Here is a 19,064-nt window from a genome sequence, read left to right on the forward strand (position 1 = left end):
TTTAATTCCCTTTTGAAAGCCAGCATCGAATCTGCCTCCACCACAATCTCAGGCAGTGCATTCTAGATCCTAAACAGCGACTGTGTAAAAGAGTTTTCCTCATGTTGTCTTTGGTACCATTTACCAATCACCTTAAATTAGCATCCTCTGGTTCTCGACCCTTCCACCATTGAGAACTTTACCTCTCTATCTACTCCGTCTGGACCCCTTATGATACTGAACACTTCAATCACATTTCCTCTCAAACTTTTCTTCTTGCATTAACAAATATAAAATCAAAACAAAAATAATCTAAATCAAATATTTAAACCATTGGCAATTATATATATCCCTTCTGATAAATCGACAGGATGTTAGATTACCTCATTGATGCCAGGTGCCTCATAGCTACATCCAGTGCCTGAACAGAATCTAATGGAACCTGGATTCGACCGCTGACGAGGGCTTCATGCAGCAGTCTCCAACTCACCACTGCCAACCATTTAATGGAAACCTTAAAAATCCGATCTTTGCCTTCACCAGGGATGGTCACCTCAAAGTCAACCTTACGTTTAAAAAAAACAGATCAATTAAACCTTAATGAGAAGCTTGTTCACACTGGAACATTTCACAATGTAACCTAAAAACGACTGACCACCCAGATCGATTACAGCAAATTTCATGGGACTTTTATATTTAACTAGCAACACTGAGAGACCAGCATTCAAGAGATTCTCTGGCTACAATAGGATAGATTAGAACAGAAGCAAGGAAGAGTAGCCCTGCTAATGGTACAAAATCTGTAGTCGAGGAAAGCTCAGTTGGGCTACATTGTGCTGTATAACACTGAGCAATGCAGACTCTACTGCCAAGCTGTTTTGAATTTTTTTTTATATCTGATTACACCTCTATGATGCGCTTTGGGATGTTCTTCCAAGTTAAAGACGCTGTACAAATTTAAGCTGTTGTTGAGTTAGTTAGTCCAGCCATTGGCAGTTCACTTCAGTATCTGTGGAGCTGGGGGAAGTTAATATAATCATCAGAGTTTTCACTCCTAATCACACTGCAGTGCCCTATTACTACGGGTTATACTTTGAATGCTGGGTGCGAGAGTAATCAAGTTCTGCTGTTGCGATTCTTACAAGTAGTTGCTGTCCAGGATTATGCAAGAACACTTGGATGAGATACACCCCTGTGAAACAACATCACTGCTAAACTACCTCAGCTGAGATAAATTTAGTAATTGTATGAATCCAAAGGAAAGAACATCCCTGGCATTATAACAATACTGCCACATGTTTTACAGCAGTGTTGGATGGATATTGGAGCAGCACAGTGAATCCCAGCTGATTTTTTTCTACACTCCAGGCTTGAAATACTAATTGCGTTAACTATCTCTAGATTAGCTAATTGAGCACACATCAGGAATTGAACATGAGACCTGATTTTTATAGCTTAGGTTCTACATGAGGTAATTTTGGGACTTTATTTTCTCAAATTGAAAATAAATAGAATTCCCATTTCTGGGTCAAGATGAAAGACATTACTCTTTTCCCAGCCAGAGGTTAGCAGTATCTTCTCATACCCTATCCTGGCCAATGGGCAGTAGTGTTGCCGTATAAATATTCTTTTTCCCATCATACACTGGCTTTCGGTCTCCGAAGATCTGAGGTTTGAAATGTTGAACCATGTATTCCACCACTTCCCTGCAAAACAAGCATTTGAAAGGATTCAAAAAGCAGTTTTTAAAGTCAATTTTAATCGTCTTTCTCTGCATATAATACGTGCTCTTATGCATCTCAATCTAATTTAAAAAGGCAAAACGGTCAAAATGTATTAATTGGAGGCACATTTGACAATGTGTGATTTTCTTTTGTTATAGAAACTGTAAGAATTCACAGAAAGATCACACTTAAGGCTGGATGAGGAGTGTGAAATGGGCTTGTGACTTGCACCCACTGTTGCCGGGTTGTAAAACATGCGTTCCTTATGGCACCATATTATGCTTTCCTACATGTCTGTGAAAAGAGAGATAACACCACACCTTAGGAAGTGGAATAATCAATCACTGAATAGCAATGGGATCCCTGGATGTTTTACCCCTTTTGTAAATTTGAAAAGTGACAGTATCATTGGGCATAGATTGATTCAGATACAATAAAGTGCAAAGTTCCTTGTACTGCCATGATAAATCACTTCATTTCCCCCAAAAGTAACATATTATTTTCTGAATTTTCTATCCCTGTGATTCTTAGACTAAACTTCCAAGTTTGATCCAAATTGGAGCTCCGTAAGCTCTTACAACCCTCTGAGATCGCTGCACACCTCCAAGTCTGGCCTTTTGCACATCCCTGATTTTAATTGCTCCACCACTGATGGCTGCACCTTTAACTGCCTGGGCCCTAAGCTCTGGAATTCTCTCTGTGTGCCACTCTACCACTCTGTCCTTAAAAGCTTTTGGTCATTTGTTCCAATTGGTGTCAATTTTTGTCTGACACAGCACCGCGGGACATTTTGAAACTGCTAAAACTGGTTTCTAACCAGCCAGTTTTAAAAGTGTAACACAGTTAACAGGGAGATATTTTTATATCGGAAATGATTTCAAACACCGACTGATTACAAATGCAATTATATCACTACTGATAGAAAGCTCCATGCAATTAAATGGAACAATTTTGTTTCCACTACAGGTATCTTCAGCTATTCTTACTCCTCTCTGAAGCTGCCAGACTTCACAAATTCACAAACTTACTGCCAAAGAATGCTGCTTGGCCAATTTCCTTTTCAGGGAACCTTCAAAAAATCTCTAATATTAAATGTTATTATTTTACATAAAACCTACGCAGCCCCATTCCTTACATGGTTTGGGTCCTCAATGAAGTACTTAAATTCTGAAATCTATATGTACTTCAATGCCTGTAATGTAGGAATTGTGAATGGTGTATATGTTGGTTTGCAATTTTAATATAATTTTAATTCAATATTCTTTCTTTTAATATCTCGTCCACCACTTCCCTGTTACCTGCTGAATTTGTCTTTTTTTGTTACCACATGATTGTCACATGTTTCCATGTTTCTCGCTTAATTATTTAGTATTCATAATTTTTTGATGCAAGGCACAATGCAATGCAGCCTTTGGGCTGCAAATATGTTTCTTGAACAAAATACCATTATTATTATTTTTTAAAATCCTCTGAAAATAAACATGATAGGCTGCCATCAGACAGATCATGTCCATTTTTATGAATTTTCAAATGCATTTGTACAGTTGAATTTTACATGGCTTCTACAGCGAGCTATAAATAATGCATACATTAATTCCAGTATTATACTGGTATACAAGCGCATTTGGTATTGACCTGAATACGTATGGAGCTCAAGAAAAGACATTGACATCTTTTCGCTTGCTATTAATGTTGCTCATAAATGACCAGTAGAGGGAGAAATTCCAAATTTGATCATGGGGCTACTTGGTTTGTGTTTCATTGTGTGATCATTCCAAAATACTAGGCAAGTTGCTAACTAAAAATAACAAATCCAGGCCTTAAAATTTTTGATTTAATTATTAGGAAAGTACTATTATTGCTTAAACATGTACACGTATGAAAATTGTGAAAATAAGGGAGACAGTGGCATAACGGTAATGTCACTGGACTAGGAATCCAGAGACCCAGGCTAATGATCTGGGGACATGGGTTCAAATTCCATCACGGCAGCTGATGGAATTTGAATTCAGCTAATAAATCTGGATCTCAGTAATGGTAACCCATGAAATTATCTTCAACTGTTGTAAAGACCCACCTGGTTCACTGCCCTTTAGGGAAGGAAGTCTGCCATCCTTACCTGGTCTGGTCTACATATGACTCCAAAACCACAGCAATGTGGTTGACTCTTAGAATGACCTCTGAAATGGCCTACGAAGCCACCCAGTTCAAGGGTAATTAGGCCTTGCCAGCAACACCCACATCCATGAAAGAATAAAGGATATGGTCAGGAGACCAGGAGACAAGCAAACAATCTATTGTGCAGCTGGACCACCTTTAAAGACTATCTTACAAGACAACATTTCTGCTTGATTTATTAACATAACTGCAATAAAATGAACTCAGGCTTATATCATGGCATTTGACACTGTGAAAACAACATTAAATAGTTCTCAAAGGGAATTAGACATTAATATGACAACGAGTGTAATCTATATCACCAACAAAAGTGCAGAAGCTGATCTTCAAGTCTTTATACAGTAGAATTGTTCAGACTTATCAGGCTGATCAACTGGTACCTGTTTACTCTCCTTGGACATTTGTCCGGCTTTATATCCACCTCGTAATGGTAAACATCGATTTTTGGAATATCGACTTCAAAATAGTTGGCTAGAAGTTTAATTGGCTTGCCTATTGTTCCTATCCCTGGTCGTCGTGGTGCCTGGAAAACCTGTTGCAGAGGTGGCACGTATGGGCCAACTGCAGCTGAAAAGATATGAAAGAAAAGTTAACGATCTCTCAGGGTTTGCAGACAAATCTTATAAATACAGGATACATTACCAAGTAAACCACACTTACACAGGAGAACCAAACAAATCACAATCATTACCACAAACTTATTAAACTGGCTGTTTTCCTCTTGGTGTTGGTGATTTCTTTAATACTATTATTTCAGACTAGTATATGTGCTGAATCAGAAAAGTTCTCTATTCGCTACTCCAGAGGGCTGTGGAGGTTCAGTCATTGAGTATGTTCAAAGCAGAAGTCGACAGATTTCTTGGTATCAATGACATTAAGGGATACGGGAAAAGTGTGGGAAGATGGCATTGAGGTAGAAAATCAGCCATGATCTAGTTAAATGGCAGAGCAGGCTCGAGGGGCCAAATGGCCTACTCCTGCTCCTATGTTCTTTACTCTGGAAGGATTAATTAATTTGTTATTACAACTATACATCTCTGGTTGTCTAAAAGGGTTAACAGCCAAAACTGCACCAATGATTGGGAAGAACACATCAGTCGAGAGAATCAGTTTTTAAAAAAACTTAACTCATTTAAAACAATGATGTTTCAGAGATGGATCAAGTCTGACATCCATGCAATGACTCGTGATTTGTAACCACTGTATGAAAAGCCTTTTCACACTAATGCTGAAGTGCTGCACCCTGTTCAAAAACCTCAAAAATCCAGTGCACCACAGCTTACTGGTGAACAAAAGAAAATCTTCCAGTAACTGGACCTGTCCATTGCATTTTTTATTGTAACAATGCAACAACAGAACGACCAAAACAAATGGGCTTATTTAATGTATACGATGTAAAGCGATATTTTTGAGAAATATACACCTTTCAATGGTCCCAATTGGGGGAATGCAATATTTCACAGTTGTAAATATTAAGCTTTACATAACAAAATTTTTGGCCATTAGACTACAATCATTCAAATAGTACTGATGTATTGTTAGAAACAGGAACACTGTCCCAGCGTGAGGCACATGGAATGGATTGGGTCAGTTCCTCAGCCTCCTGTTGTTCATCTGAAGTCACCACATCAACCCAAGTGATTTATGAATTTCAAGCAAAATTGTAATCTGAATGCATGGTAGCTCATGCAATATAAACTGGACATGGGACATGCTTCATCAATGTACTCAAATTATGCATGGATGGAATCAAAGCAAAAAACTGTAAAAATAATCAGAACCTTTAATAATGAAACCTGACAGAGCAAAAAGATGCCTCGCTCACCAGGAACACAACACTTCCAGCAGCTATTAATGAGGACTAATCAGGTGTGGGAACCTCAACCAAATGTTTTGCTCTCTAGCCTGTTGTTATTCAGGCAAAATGTAGCATCTCCACTGCTGATTTGTGAAATTCACTAACTCAATCCAAACATAGGGTCAAATCAGGAACCTTCAGAACAGCCTAATGAGCGATTAGCACTCGTCATTCCTGCAACTCTTTAATCAACTTTTAACAAAGGTTTTTTCTTAGTAATTTTGACATTTTTGTTTTTCATTACTTTTACATCTTTTCCAGTTCCCCCTCCATACATGCCTCTCAAGTCTCCAAGGTCATCTATTTCCACATTTAAAATATCTTATGCCACAATCCCATGGCCACTGAAGCCCTTGTCCATGCATTAGACACCGCCCACGGTTGACCAGTCCAAGCCTGCCAGCTTCACCTACATAACTCCAACTCCAAAAGTGAATTACCTCCATTCTATCTCAGAACTAATCCCACTCAATTTAATGACCTCCAATGGCTCCCCACAGCTCAGTGATGTAAAAATCCATTTCCCATAGATAAGCAAAGCAAAAAGCATTTGAAAATTGATGGGTGTTTTCAGTAGTATGTGGCAGAAGTATTACATAATTGAACCTAACTGAACGACACCATCTTATGCAGAGGGGGATGTCCATAAGCTTTAAAAACATCCTACGCTGAAGATTATGAAGATGCAATTAAGCTTCACCTGTTTCAAAATGCCAAGGTCAATATGTCTTGACTAAAGTTTAGTATGCCAGCTTGTCTCTCTCTGTTGGTAGCGATGCACGTCAGAAGATTGATGGATCAAGCCTCACATCAGGACTTTTGAGCACAATCTAGCCAGACTGTCCAACCCAACACTTTGTTGTTTTATTAGAGGTATTGCCCTTCAGATAAAATGTTAAACTAAAGCTCTGTTTGCTTGTTCAGAATGACATTAAGGATCCTTTGATGCTATTCAAAGAAAGCAGGAAATTCTCCCAGAACAGGCCAATATTGTTTTTCAACAAAAGACACAAAGATTAATATATAGTAAACTTTGTGTTATCCGGCACTCTACCAACTGGAATTCTCTACTAACCGGAATTTCTGATGTTCCCCTATTACAAATTGTCACTTTACCAACCGGAAGCAATTGTGAAGTTATCCAGAACCCGCACCTGTATACTTTATTACTGTGTGCTTTATATTTTAATGTACTTTTGAAGATTTTAAGTAAAAAGAATAGTGTTCTTTACTTCCTGAGTACTTACATATTAGTTCATGCTTCAAGTACTGTACCGTATCCCATTGATAAATGGCAGCACACCCATGAGTGCTAATTACCAATACAAGGATGTATCACTTTGCAATCTAAAGAAGTGTGGATATGCAGCAATCACAGCCACTTGCTCAAGACATTGAGCTGAGGTACTGAGCTGAAAGGTGACAGGTACCATCAGCCAATTCTGAAGGCACCTTACCTGAATGGTAATCATGAGAGGATTGATCATCTGAAGCTTCCTAGTATGTTTGTTCAGCCTTTGAGAACAATGGAACTGGAACTCCCATCTTTTTGGAATGACTGTGAAGCAGCAGAAATAAAAACCCTTTCCCTCTACTAGCCTGAGGCACTTCCTCAGTGGTAAGTCACAAAATAAAACTCCAGTGGGACTGATGACAAAATGCCCTCAAATATAAACAGGACACAGTTTATATTTAAATGACATGGATAGAGTTGACTTGTGTGTTTTAGTAATGATTGTTGCCAAATTAACCTGTGAAACAGGTGAGTACTGAGCTGCTAGTTTTTCTAGCTGGATGTTCCCTGCCTTCCAAAGCTTTCTGAGAAGCATCACAGCGCTCTCGAATTTTAATCAGCAAATTGACTCCCAGGAGAGACCCAAATTACCTCATCTTCATGCAGAGCAATAAAAACAAAATTGGAATGTCTACCATGCCATCTTTATATTGCATACCTGGAGGACGCTCAATACAGTTTCATTCCTTCTCTCAAGAGTATGTTCATCGTGATGTGCTAAATCAGGCAGATTACAGATTATAACTCAAGTACCAAATATTCTGCTTAAAAATATCAGTAACTGCCCCAAACATTGAAACCACTTACTGTAACTTTAAAGTAAATCTCAAATATAATTCAGCAGCGTTTAATATGCTATGAATATTGTAACAAATGGCAAAATATCATCAATCCCAAATTTTAATAGGGCATTACAGAGCCCCTTAGCCTGCAACTAATAATTCCATTTAAAAAAAGTTTGAGTTTCATTTTACAATAGAAATCTGTGTTTTCCAATGAGTACTTTGCATCAGTCTTTACGAAAGATGATGCTATCCAGGTCGAAGTGAAAGAGGAGGTAACTGGGACAGGCCGTCAGCAGCACCTAGAGGAGAGTGCGAGAGGAAGACCTGTTTCTACCTGTCAGAGTCGAAGTGTGACGTCAAAGGAAAACAGGTAGGTGATTGGTGGGTATCTCTTCTTTCTGCCATAGTGCACCGAGGGGCTGGGAATTATGATAGACCCCCTTGGGCTGTACGGCTAACAATGAATGTCTGCATTGAATATTAATTGTATTTTAATTGTATTGAAGCACCTCAGAGTGCAACGTGATGTATGTCGATAACTCCAATACCATTGCACTGTCTGATTGTCTGTAATTACCATCTTGAAATGATTGTAATATTCATTGATTGTATTGAGTCATTGAAGCACCTTGTGATCCATGTGTAAAAGTTGAATCTGATTGTACTTTCTGTATTGGCAATTTAGAAATGTTTTGTAATGTTCTTGCAGATATTTTATGAATAAAGTATATTTTTCAAAAAAAAATCTCTTCCATGTCTCTTTTGATTGGTCAAGTAGTTTAAATCAGGAGATGTTACTACAGCTGAAGAGTACAGTTATGAATTCACTTTTAAAATATTTAACATCCAAATTAACCAATTAAATAGAATAGAGATTGATGGCAGGCAATGTGTTGCAGCTGTAGCATGTGGGAGCTGAACGCCGGTGCAATCCATGGTGACTACATTTGCAGCAAATGTTGGCTGCTCGAGGAACTTCGGCTCAGAGTTGATGAGCTGGAGTCCAAGCTGCAGACACTGCGGCACATCAGGGAGGGGGAGAGTTAACTGGGCACATTGCTTCAGGAGAGAGTCACGCCCCTTTAGATTAATTACATCAAATTTGGACCATGGTCAGGGACAGCAGGGTGTGACTGCAATTAAGGTAGGTATGGAGATCTAAAATTTAGCTTTGGAGGAGCCTCAGCCAGTACCATTGTCCAAGAGGTACAAGGTTCTTGCTCCCGGTGTGGACAAGAGCACAGACTACAGGGAGGATGAGCAAACTGACCACAGCATCACTGTACAGAGTGCCTTTCAAGTGGAGGGAGAAAAGAGAAATGTAGAAGTAATAGGAGATAGCATAGATGGGGGAATAGGTAATGTTCTCTGCAGCAAAGACAGAGTCCCAAAGACTGTGTTGCCTACCCGGTGCCAAGGTTAAGGACATCTCTTCAGGGCTGGAGAGGAACTTGGAGTGAGAGGGGAAGGATCCAGTTGTCGTGGTCCATGTAGGTACCAATGACATAGGTAGGACTGGGAAAGAGGTTCTGCTGAGGGACTACGAGCAGCTCGGGGCTAAATTAAAAAGCAGAAATACAAAAGTAATAATCACCGGATTACTACCTGAGCCACATGCAAATTAGCATAGGGTAAATAAGACTGGAGAGATAAAGAGAGCAGAGGTGCAGGGTAGTGAAGAGGTGAATGAAAATCAAAATGTGACAGGAAGGGGCAGAAAATGTGGTTGCAGGGTGACCAAGACTGGGAACTCAATATTCAAGGGTATTTGACTCCGGAAAAATAGGCAAAAAAGGAAAAGGAGGCTGGGGTAGCTTTGTTAATAAAGGAAGGTATCAGTGCGCTGGTGAGTAGTGATACAGGTGCAATAGATCGTGATGTGGAATCAGTTCGAGCGGAAATAAGGAATAGCAATGGGAAGAAGTCACGGGTGGGAGTCATCTATAGGCCCCCGAAGAGTTGCCTCACTGTAGGATAAAGTATAAATCGGGATATAATGGAGGCATATACAATTGTCATGGGTGATTTTAATCTCATATTGGCTGGACAAATCAGATTGGCGGGGTAACATGGAAGACGAATTTATAGAGAGCATCAGGGATCGTTTCTTAGAGCAATACGTTGCAGAACCTACTCAGCAACAGGCTATTTTAGATCTAGTAATGTCCAATGAGGTGGGATTAATAAGAGATATCGTAGATAAGGACCCTCTCGGGGGCAGTGATCACAACATGGTACAATTTCAAATTCAGTTTGAGGGCGAGCAACTCGGGTCTCCAAACACTGTCCTCAACTTAAATAAGGGCAACTACAGAGGTATGAAGAAAGAGTTGGCTAAAGCAGGCTGGGAAAATAGACTAAGGGGAAGGTCAGTATATGAGCAGTGGCAGATATTTAGGCAGATATTGCATATCACTCAACAAAAATTTATCCTGACCAAAAAGGACTCAATGACAAGGATGAACCACCCGTGGTTAACAAAGGCGGTCAAGGAGAGTATCCAATCAAAAACTACGGCATACAAAGCGGCGAAAAGTAGTGGTAAGACAGAGGATTGGGAATTTTTCAGGAACCAGCGGCAGATGACTTAAAAGCTAATAAAGAGGATGAAAATTGATTATGAAAGTAAATTATCAAGAAATATAAAAACAAACAAGAGGATATAAAAAGAAAGGGAGTGGCTAAAGTAAGCATGGGACCCTTGGAGGATGCGACTGGAGAATTGATAACGGGGAACAGGGAAATGGCAGATAATTTAAACAAATATTTTGCAACGGTGTTCACGGTGGAGGGCACTATAAGCATCCCAAAGATATCAGATAAGCAAGGAGCTGATGGGAGGAAAGATCTTGTAACAGTCTCTATCATGAGGGACAACTTTTTTTTTATTCATGCATAGGATGTTGGCTTCGCTGGCTGGGCCAGCATTTATTTCCCATCTCGAGTTGCCCATGAGGTGGTGGTGGTGAGTTGCTTTCTTGAACCGCTGCAAACAATGTGGTGTAGGTATACCCACAGTGCTGTTAGGAAGGGAGTTCCAGGATTTTGACCTTGTGACAGTGAAGGAATGGCAATATACTTCCAAGTCAGGATGGTGAGTGACTTGGAGGGGAACTTCCAGGTGGCGGTGTTCCCATCTATCTGCTGTCTTTGTCCTGGGTTTGGAAGGTGCTGTCGAAGGAGCCTTGGGAATTCTTGCAGTGTAGCTTGCAGATGGTACACACTGCTGCTACTGTGCGTCGGAGGTGGAAGGGGGTGAATGTTTTTGGATGTAATTCCAATCAAGCAGGCTGCTTTGTCCTGGATGGTGTCAAGCTGCTTGAGTGTTGTGGGAGCTGCATTTATCCAGGCAAGTGGGGGGGCATTCCATCACATTCCTGACTTGTGCCTTGCATATGGTGGGACAGACTTTGCTGAGTCAGGAGGCGAGTTACTTGTCGCAGGATTCCTATCCTCTGATCTGTTCTTGTAGCCACAGTATTTATATGGCTAGTCCAGTTCAGTTTCTGGTCAATGGTAACTCCCAGGATGTTGATAGTGGGGGATTCAATGATAGCAATGCCATTGAACATCAAGGGGCGATGGTTGGATTCTCTCTTGTTGGAGATGGTCATTGCCTGATACTTGTGTGGCGTGAATGTTACTTGCCACTCGTCAGCCCAAGCCTGGATATTTTCCAGGTCTTGCTGCATTTGGACATGGACTGCTTCAGTATCTGAGGGGTCGCAATTAGCAGTGAATATCCCCAGTTATGATGAAAGGAGGAAGGTTATTGATGAAGCAGCTGAAGATGGTTGGGCCGAGGACTCTACCCTGAGGAACACCTGCAGTGATGTTCTGAAGCTTAGATGACTGACCTCCAACAATCACAACCATCTTCCTATGTGTTAGGTATGACTCCAACCAGCGGAGAGTTTCCCCCGATTCCCATTGACTCGTTTTTCCTAGGGCTCATCGATGCCACACTCTGTCAAATGCTGCCTTGATGTCAAGGGCAGTCACTCTCACCTCACCTCAGGGGTTCAGCTCTTATGTCCATGTTTGAACCAGTGCTGGAATGAGGTCAGGAGCTGAGTGGCCCTGGCGGAACCCAAACTCGGAATCAGTGAGCAGGTTATTGCTAAGCAGGTGCTGCTTGATAGCACTGTTGATGACCCCTTCCATTACTTTACTGATGATGGAGAATAGACTGATGGGGCGGTAATTGGCCGGATTGGATTTGTTCTGCTTTTTGTGTACAGGACATACCTGGGCAATTTTCCACATAGCCGGGTAGATGCCACTGTTGTAGCTGTACTGGAACAGCTTGGCTAGAGGCAGGGCAAGTTCTGGAGCACAAGTCTTCAGTATTATTGCTGGAATATTGTCAGGGTCCATAGCCTTTGCAGTATCCAGTGCCTTCAGCCGTTTCTTGATATCATGTGGAGTCAATTGAATTGGCTGAAGGCTGCCATCTGTGATGCTGGGGACCTCCAGAGGAGACCGAGATGGATCATCCACTCGGCATTTCTCACTGAAGATTGTAGCAAATGCTTCAGCCTTATCTTTTGCACTGATGAGTTGGGCTCCTCCATCATTGAGGATGGGGATATTTGTGAAGCCTCCTCCTCCTTCACCATCATTCACAGCTGGATGTGGCAGGACTGCAGAGCTTAGATCTGATCCATTGGTTGTGGGATTGCTTAGCCCTGTCTATCACTTGCTGCTTATGCTGTTTGGCACACAAGTAGTCCTGTGTTATAGCTTCACCAGGTTGACACCTTATTTTTAGGTATGCCTGATGCTGCTCCTGGCATGCCCTCCTGCACTCTTCACTGAACTAGGGTTGATCCCCTGGCTTGATGGTAATGGTAGAGTCGGTGATATGCCAGGACATGAGGTTACAGATTGTGTTCGAATACAATTCTGCTACTGCTGATGGCCCAGAGCACCTCATGGATGCCCAAACTTGAGTTGCTAGATCTGTTTGAAATCTATCCAATTTAGCACGGTGGTAGTGCCTCACAACGCGATGGAGGGTATCCTCAATGTGAAGGCTGGACTTCGTCTCTACAACGACTGTGCAGTGGTCACTCCTACCGATACTGTCTGTGGCAGGCAGGTCAGTGAGGACGAGGTCAAGTATGTTCTTCCCTCGTTGGTTTGCTCACCATCTGCCGCAGAGCCAGCCTAGCAGCTATGTCATTTAGGACAATGTTAGCTCGGTCAGTAGTGGCGCTACCGAGCCACTCTTGGCGATGGACATTTAAGTCCCCCACCTAGAGTACATTCTGTGCCCTTGCCATCCTCATTGCTTCCTCCAAGTGGTATTCAACATGGAGGAGCACTGATTCATCAGCTGAGGGAGGGCGGTACATGGTAATCAGCAGGAGGTTTCCTTGCCCATTTTGACCTGATGCCATGAGGCATGATACCATGGGGTCCAGAGTCAATGTTGAGGTTTCCCGACTGTATACCACTGTGCCGCCACCTCTGCTGGGCCTGTCCTGCCAGTGGGACAGGGCATACCCAGGGATGGTGATACCTGGGACATTATCTGTAAGGTATGATTGCGTGAGGATGACTATGTCAGGCTGTTGCTTGACTAGTCTGTGAGACAGCTCTCCCAATTTTGGCAGATGTTAGTAAGGAGGACTTTGCAGGGTCAACAGGGCTAAGATTGCTGTTGTCATTTCCAGTGCCTGGGTCAATTTCATTCCTGTTTTCTGAAATGTGGCCATTTCAGAGGGCATGTAAGAGTCATCCACGTTGCTGTGGGTCTGGAGTCACATGTAGGGCAGACCAGGTAAGGACGATCGACTTCCTTCCCTAAAGGACATTAGTGAACTAGATGGATTTTTACAACAATTGACAATGGTCATCATTAGACTTTAATTCCACATTTTTATTGAATTCAAATTCCACCATCTGCCATGGCAGGATTTAAACCCGAGACCCCAGAGCGTTACCCTGGGTCTCTGGATTACCACAGCGACAATACCACTACGTCATCGCTCCCCCTGCCAAAGTATTTGACAAAGCAATGGGACTAAAGGCAGACAAGTTGCCAGGACCTAATAGCCTGCATCCAAAGGATTTAAAAGAAGTGGCTGCAGAGATTGTGGAGGCATTGGCTGAAATATTCCAGAATTCTGTGGATTCCCACTGGACTCACAATTTGCTACAAAACCACTAAATGTGATGCCCCTGTTCAAGAAGGGAGACAGACAGAAAGCAGGAAACTATAGGCCAGTCAGCCTAACATCTGTCATTGGGAAAATGCTAGAACCCATTATTAAGGAAGAAATAGCAGGGCATTTAGAAAAGCTTAACCCAATCAGACAGAGTCAACATGGTTTTGTGAAAGGGAAATCATGTTTGACAAATTTGCTCGAGTTCTTTGAGAATATAACAAGCAGGTTATAAAGGGGTACCAGTAGATTTAGTATTTGGATTTCCAGAAGGCATTCGATAAGATGCCACACAAAAGGTTACTGCACAAGATCGGAGCTCATGGTAGTGGGGGTAATGTATTAGCATGGATTGAGGATTGGTTAACACACAGAAGGCAGAAAGTCGGGATTAATGGGTCTTTTTCAGGTTGGAAAGACATAACTAGTGGAGTGCCACAAGGATCAGTCCTAGGGCCTCAATTATTTACTATCTATATTAATGACTTGGAGGAGGGGGCAGGGTGTAATGTATCCAAATTTGTCGACGATACTAAAATAGGTGGGATGGCATGTTGTGATGAGGACATAAGGAATCTGCAAGGGGACATAGATAGGTTGAGTGAGTGGGCAAAAACTTGGCAGATGGAGTTTTATGTAGGAAAGTGTGAGGTCATGCACTTTGGTAGGAAGGATCAAAGGCAGACTATTGTTCAAAAGGAGAGAGGCTCCAAAAGAGTGCTGCACAGAGGGATTTGGGTGTTCTTGTGCAACAAAAAGTTAGCATACAGATGCAGCAAGTAATTAAGAAAGCAAATGGAATTTTGGTCTGTATTGCTAGGGGGTTGGAGTTTAAAAATAGACACGTCTTGTTACAACTGTACAGGGTGTTGGTGAGGCCACATCTGGAGTACTGTGTACAGTTTTGTTCCCCGTATTTAAGAAAGGATATACTGGCATTGGAGGTAATTCAAAAGAGATTCACTAGGCTGATTCCTGGGATGAAGGGGTTGACTTATCAAGAACGACCTGAAGTTTAGAAGAATGAGGGGTGATCATATTGAAACTTACAAGATTCTGAGGGGGTTTGACAGGGTAGATATTGAGAAGATGTTTCCACTAGTGGGGGAATCTCAAACTAGGGGACATAGTTACAGAATAAGAGGGCACTCGTTTAAAACGGAGATGCAAAGGAATTTCTTCCCTGAGAGGGTAGTGAATATCTGGAATTTTCTACTCCAGAGAGTTGTGGAGGCTAGATCACTGAAAGTATTTAAAGAGGAGGCAGATAGATTTTTGAAATATTGGGGAGTTGAGGGCTATGAGGAGCTGGCACAAAAGAAAAGTTGAGGCCTGGGGCAGATCAGCCATGAACTTATTGAATGGCGGGGCAGAATGGCCTACTCCTGCTCCTATTTCTTATATGGTGCACTAAAAGAATTTACAGTTCAGGAGGAGGTGTTAGAAAGGCTATCTTTATTTAAAATAGATAAGGTGCCAGGACCAGATGAGATACATCCAAGGGTATGAGTGGAAATTGCAGAGGCATCAGTGGTAGGGAAACTTCTGGAAACAATAGTTTGGGACAAAAATCAAAAGTCACTTAGACAAGTGCAGGATAATTAAGGAAAGCCAGCATGGATTCATTAAGGGAAAATCATGTTCAACCAACTTGCTGGAGTTTTCTAAGGAGGTAACAGAGAAGGTTGATAAGGGTCACGCTGTTGATGTGGTGTATATGGGTTTTCAAAAGGCATTTGATACAGTGTCACACAATAGACTTGAGCAAAATTCTATCTCATGGAATAAAAGAGAAAGTAGACACTTGGAAAAGAAATTGGCTGAGTGGTAGGAAACAGTAGTGATAAATGGTTGTTTTTCAGATGGGAGGAAGGTTTGTAGTGGAGGTTCCCAGGGGTCAGTGTTGGGATCCTTGCTCTTCTCGATATATATTAATGTCCTAGACTGTGGTGTGCAGGGTGATTTCAAAATTTGCAGATGATATGAAGACAGGAAACATTGTCAATTGTGATGAGGATAGTCTTGAACTTCAAAAGGACATACAGGTGTTGGTGGATTGGGTAGACAAGTGGCAGTTGAAGTTCAATGCAGAGAAGTGTGAGGTGATTCATTTTGACAGGAAGAATATGGTGAGACAATACAAAATAAAGGGAGAAGCTTATCAATGGTTTGGTTGAGTGGGCAGAAAAGTGGCAGAGGGAATTCAATCCAGAGAAGTGTAAGGTAATGCATTTGGGGAAGGCAAAGAAAGCTAAGGAATACACAATAAATGGAAGGATATTGGGAATGGTAGAGGAAGTGAGACCTTGGTGTGCGTGTCCACAGGTCCTTGAAGGTAGCAGAACAGGTGGATAAGGTGGTAAAGAAAGCATATGGAACGCGTTCCTTTATTGGACAAGTTATAGAATACAAAAGTAAGGATTTATGATGGAACTGTATAAAACACTGGTTACGTCACAGCTGGAATTTTGTGTACAGTTCTGGTCGTCACATTACAGGAAGGACATAATTGCTCTGGAGAGGGTACAGAGGAGATTTACAAGAATGTTGCCAGGGCTTGAAATTGCAGCTATGAAGAAAGGTTGGATAGGCTGGGGTTGTTTTCCTTGGAACTGAGGAGGCTGAGTTTCCCCTAGCAGGGAGGTTAATTACCCAGGGAGCACAGATTTAAGTGGTTGGTAGGAGGATTAGAGGGGACATTAGGAAAAACATCTTCACCCAAGGGGTGATGGGTGTTTGGAATTCACTGTCTGATTTGGTGGTGGAGGCACCCAAAGTGCTGTAACCTGCAAGGTTATAGACCAGGTGCTGGAAGGTGCGGTTAAAATGGACAACCAATTTTTAATTTTTTTCTTTTTTGGCCAGCACAGACATGGTGGGCTGAATGGCCTCTTTCTATTCTGTAATGGTTCTATGGTTCTAAGAAGAAATGAGCAAGATTATGGGGATAAGGCAGGGGAGTGGGACTTGGTAGAATTTTATTTTTTATTCATTAACCGGATGTGGGCGTATTTATTGCCTATCCCTAATTGCCCTTGAGAAGGTGGTGGTGAGCTGCCTTCTTGAACTGCTGCACATCTCCTTCAGAGAACCAGTGTAGACCCAATGGACCAAATGGCCTCCTTCTGCACAGTAAAGATTCTGTGAATGAGTGAGTTGTATCGTGGAGGACTTGGCCACTCATTCTGTTACAATTGGAGGTTACGAAGCTAAATCTTTGATTTTCCTTCCAGTTTTGAGAGGTCTCCTCGGATCCATGTGGGTTTTTGTGCTGCAAATGGTGGACAGTATAGAGGGCTGAGTTGCAGGGATACTCAAAAGGGCACTGCAGAGTTTATTGCAGGTAATGAGGTCCCAATGTTTAGCCTAAAAAAATTGGGCAGCCAAGCCAACATTGTTCCTGATGTACTCTTGCCTACTTTCTGGGCTGAGAAACCCACTGACACACTGGAACATTTATGTCCTAATGGAAATGGATAGCAACTGAAACATACCTTCCATCTTCAAGTAGTTGAGCATTTACCTGCAGAGCTGGCCAAAATTTCTGATAGTCTCAAAGATGCTCGGGTGCAGGAGATTATTCTCTGCAGTCCACCTGAAGTCCACATCTGCAGGGATTCATTCTTATGGCCACAGTTGTGGATCTGAAGGACAGACCAAACTGGGCTGCTATTAAAGGGGAAATTATAGTGACGCATATTGATTAGTTTATACAGAGGCTTGGAGCCAACTCTTAAATGCAAGTTTCCTCCTTCAGACCCTCGGATTCTCTTTTCTTTAAGTCCCTCCTTAAAACCCACCCCTTTCATTCAAATTTTTGTTTTCCTGGTCCAAGATCTCCTTCTTTAGCTCGGCTTTATCCTCTTACGCCTGTGAAACTCCTCAGGACATGTTTTTTAGCTTAAAGGCACCATCTGAATGCAAGTTGTTATTTATTGTACTCAGTGAATCTCATGGAATGGTTTCTCCTTGCATACTTGCAAGGTCCCTTCTGCAAGCCCTAGGGCTCCACCCTCACCCACTTCTATTCTTCATATACATAATGCGTCTCAGTTCAAGCACGAGGTCAGCTTGCATTCATGCGGCAACACCACCCGGCTTTATCTCTCTCTGCCACTACCTCAGAGTTCCTAACTGTAGCGATGCTAGTTGACTCTCATTTTGATCCGAGTCATAGAAGAACCAGAATCTCCAACAGCAAAAAACTGGCAACGCAACAGCCACTTCTGTTTGACAGAAACACATCCTTGCCTGAAATCAGTGACTTTTCTTGGCAGCTCACTCAGGCTGAAACTGTTAATACACAGACATAGGGCTACACGCATCCCAAATTAAATCTTAAAACCCCTTACCCAGTCTATCAGCACAATCATACAAGATATAAATATATATATATATCAATCTACCGCAAACATTGAGAACGCAACATGTATAAAAGTTAACAAAGTAAATGTATATTTGTGCTGTAAATAAAAAAGTGAACTAAACTACAACAGCCAAAGCTGTAGTGAGCATTTTCCAATAAACCAAATAAACTAGCAGAGAGTGCCACTGGAGAAATGGCTTCTCTTTAAAGCTTCAGACTTTTCCTCTCAGCTCCTGGATACAGAGGTCACACATATTTCACCTCTCCATGGCAGAGGCAGCTAAACTCACACTTTGTCATGGAGATTTGAATGGTGGGACAGGGGCTGTGTGTCCCTCAGACACAATGCGCTCACTCAATGGTGCAAAATCTGCTCTTCATTAGAAATGCAGCAGCTTGGGACACCAAGCAGTTGTTCACACACTGCACTGGCCTCCACACATTAAAATCCCTGTGTTACTTGCAGCCGTTGACAATGTTTTTAAGAAACCCTTTTACTCCCGTCCCTTGGACAAGAACTTCTAGTCTGAGGGGAAATAAAATGTAGAGGAAACCGGTTTGGGGAGGGGGGTGGGGGAAAGAGTGCAGCGGAGCACAGAAAACACCTCACCATGTTTTAAAGGATTAAAAAATCCATATATCGAAAAGTTAAAAATTATGGGCTTTTGTTTAAAGAAAATTTTTAGCTTACTACACCTTACAATAATGTA

At 41.8% G+C, this 19,064-nt stretch overlaps 1 protein-coding gene across 1 annotated transcript in view; it reads right to left on the reverse strand.

The window, feature by feature from the left end:
- LOC144695950 (protein argonaute-1) overlaps positions 1-19,064 on the reverse strand; it is a 111,154-nt gene that overhangs the window by 71,821 nt on the left and 20,269 nt on the right. Inside the window, exons 2-4 of the mRNA XM_078567057.1 lie at positions 4,262-4,448; positions 1,565-1,685; positions 363-544 (exon numbers count right to left, since the gene is read on the reverse strand). Coding sequence (XP_078423183.1) covers positions 363-544; positions 1,565-1,685; positions 4,262-4,448 — 490 coding nt within the window. The remainder of the gene's footprint in view (positions 1-362; positions 545-1,564; positions 1,686-4,261; positions 4,449-19,064) is intronic.

Source organism: Cetorhinus maximus, chromosome 21 (assembly GCF_964194155.1).
Source record: "Cetorhinus maximus chromosome 21, sCetMax3.hap1.1, whole genome shotgun sequence".
Taxonomy (NCBI): Eukaryota; Metazoa; Chordata; class Chondrichthyes; order Lamniformes; family Cetorhinidae; genus Cetorhinus; species Cetorhinus maximus.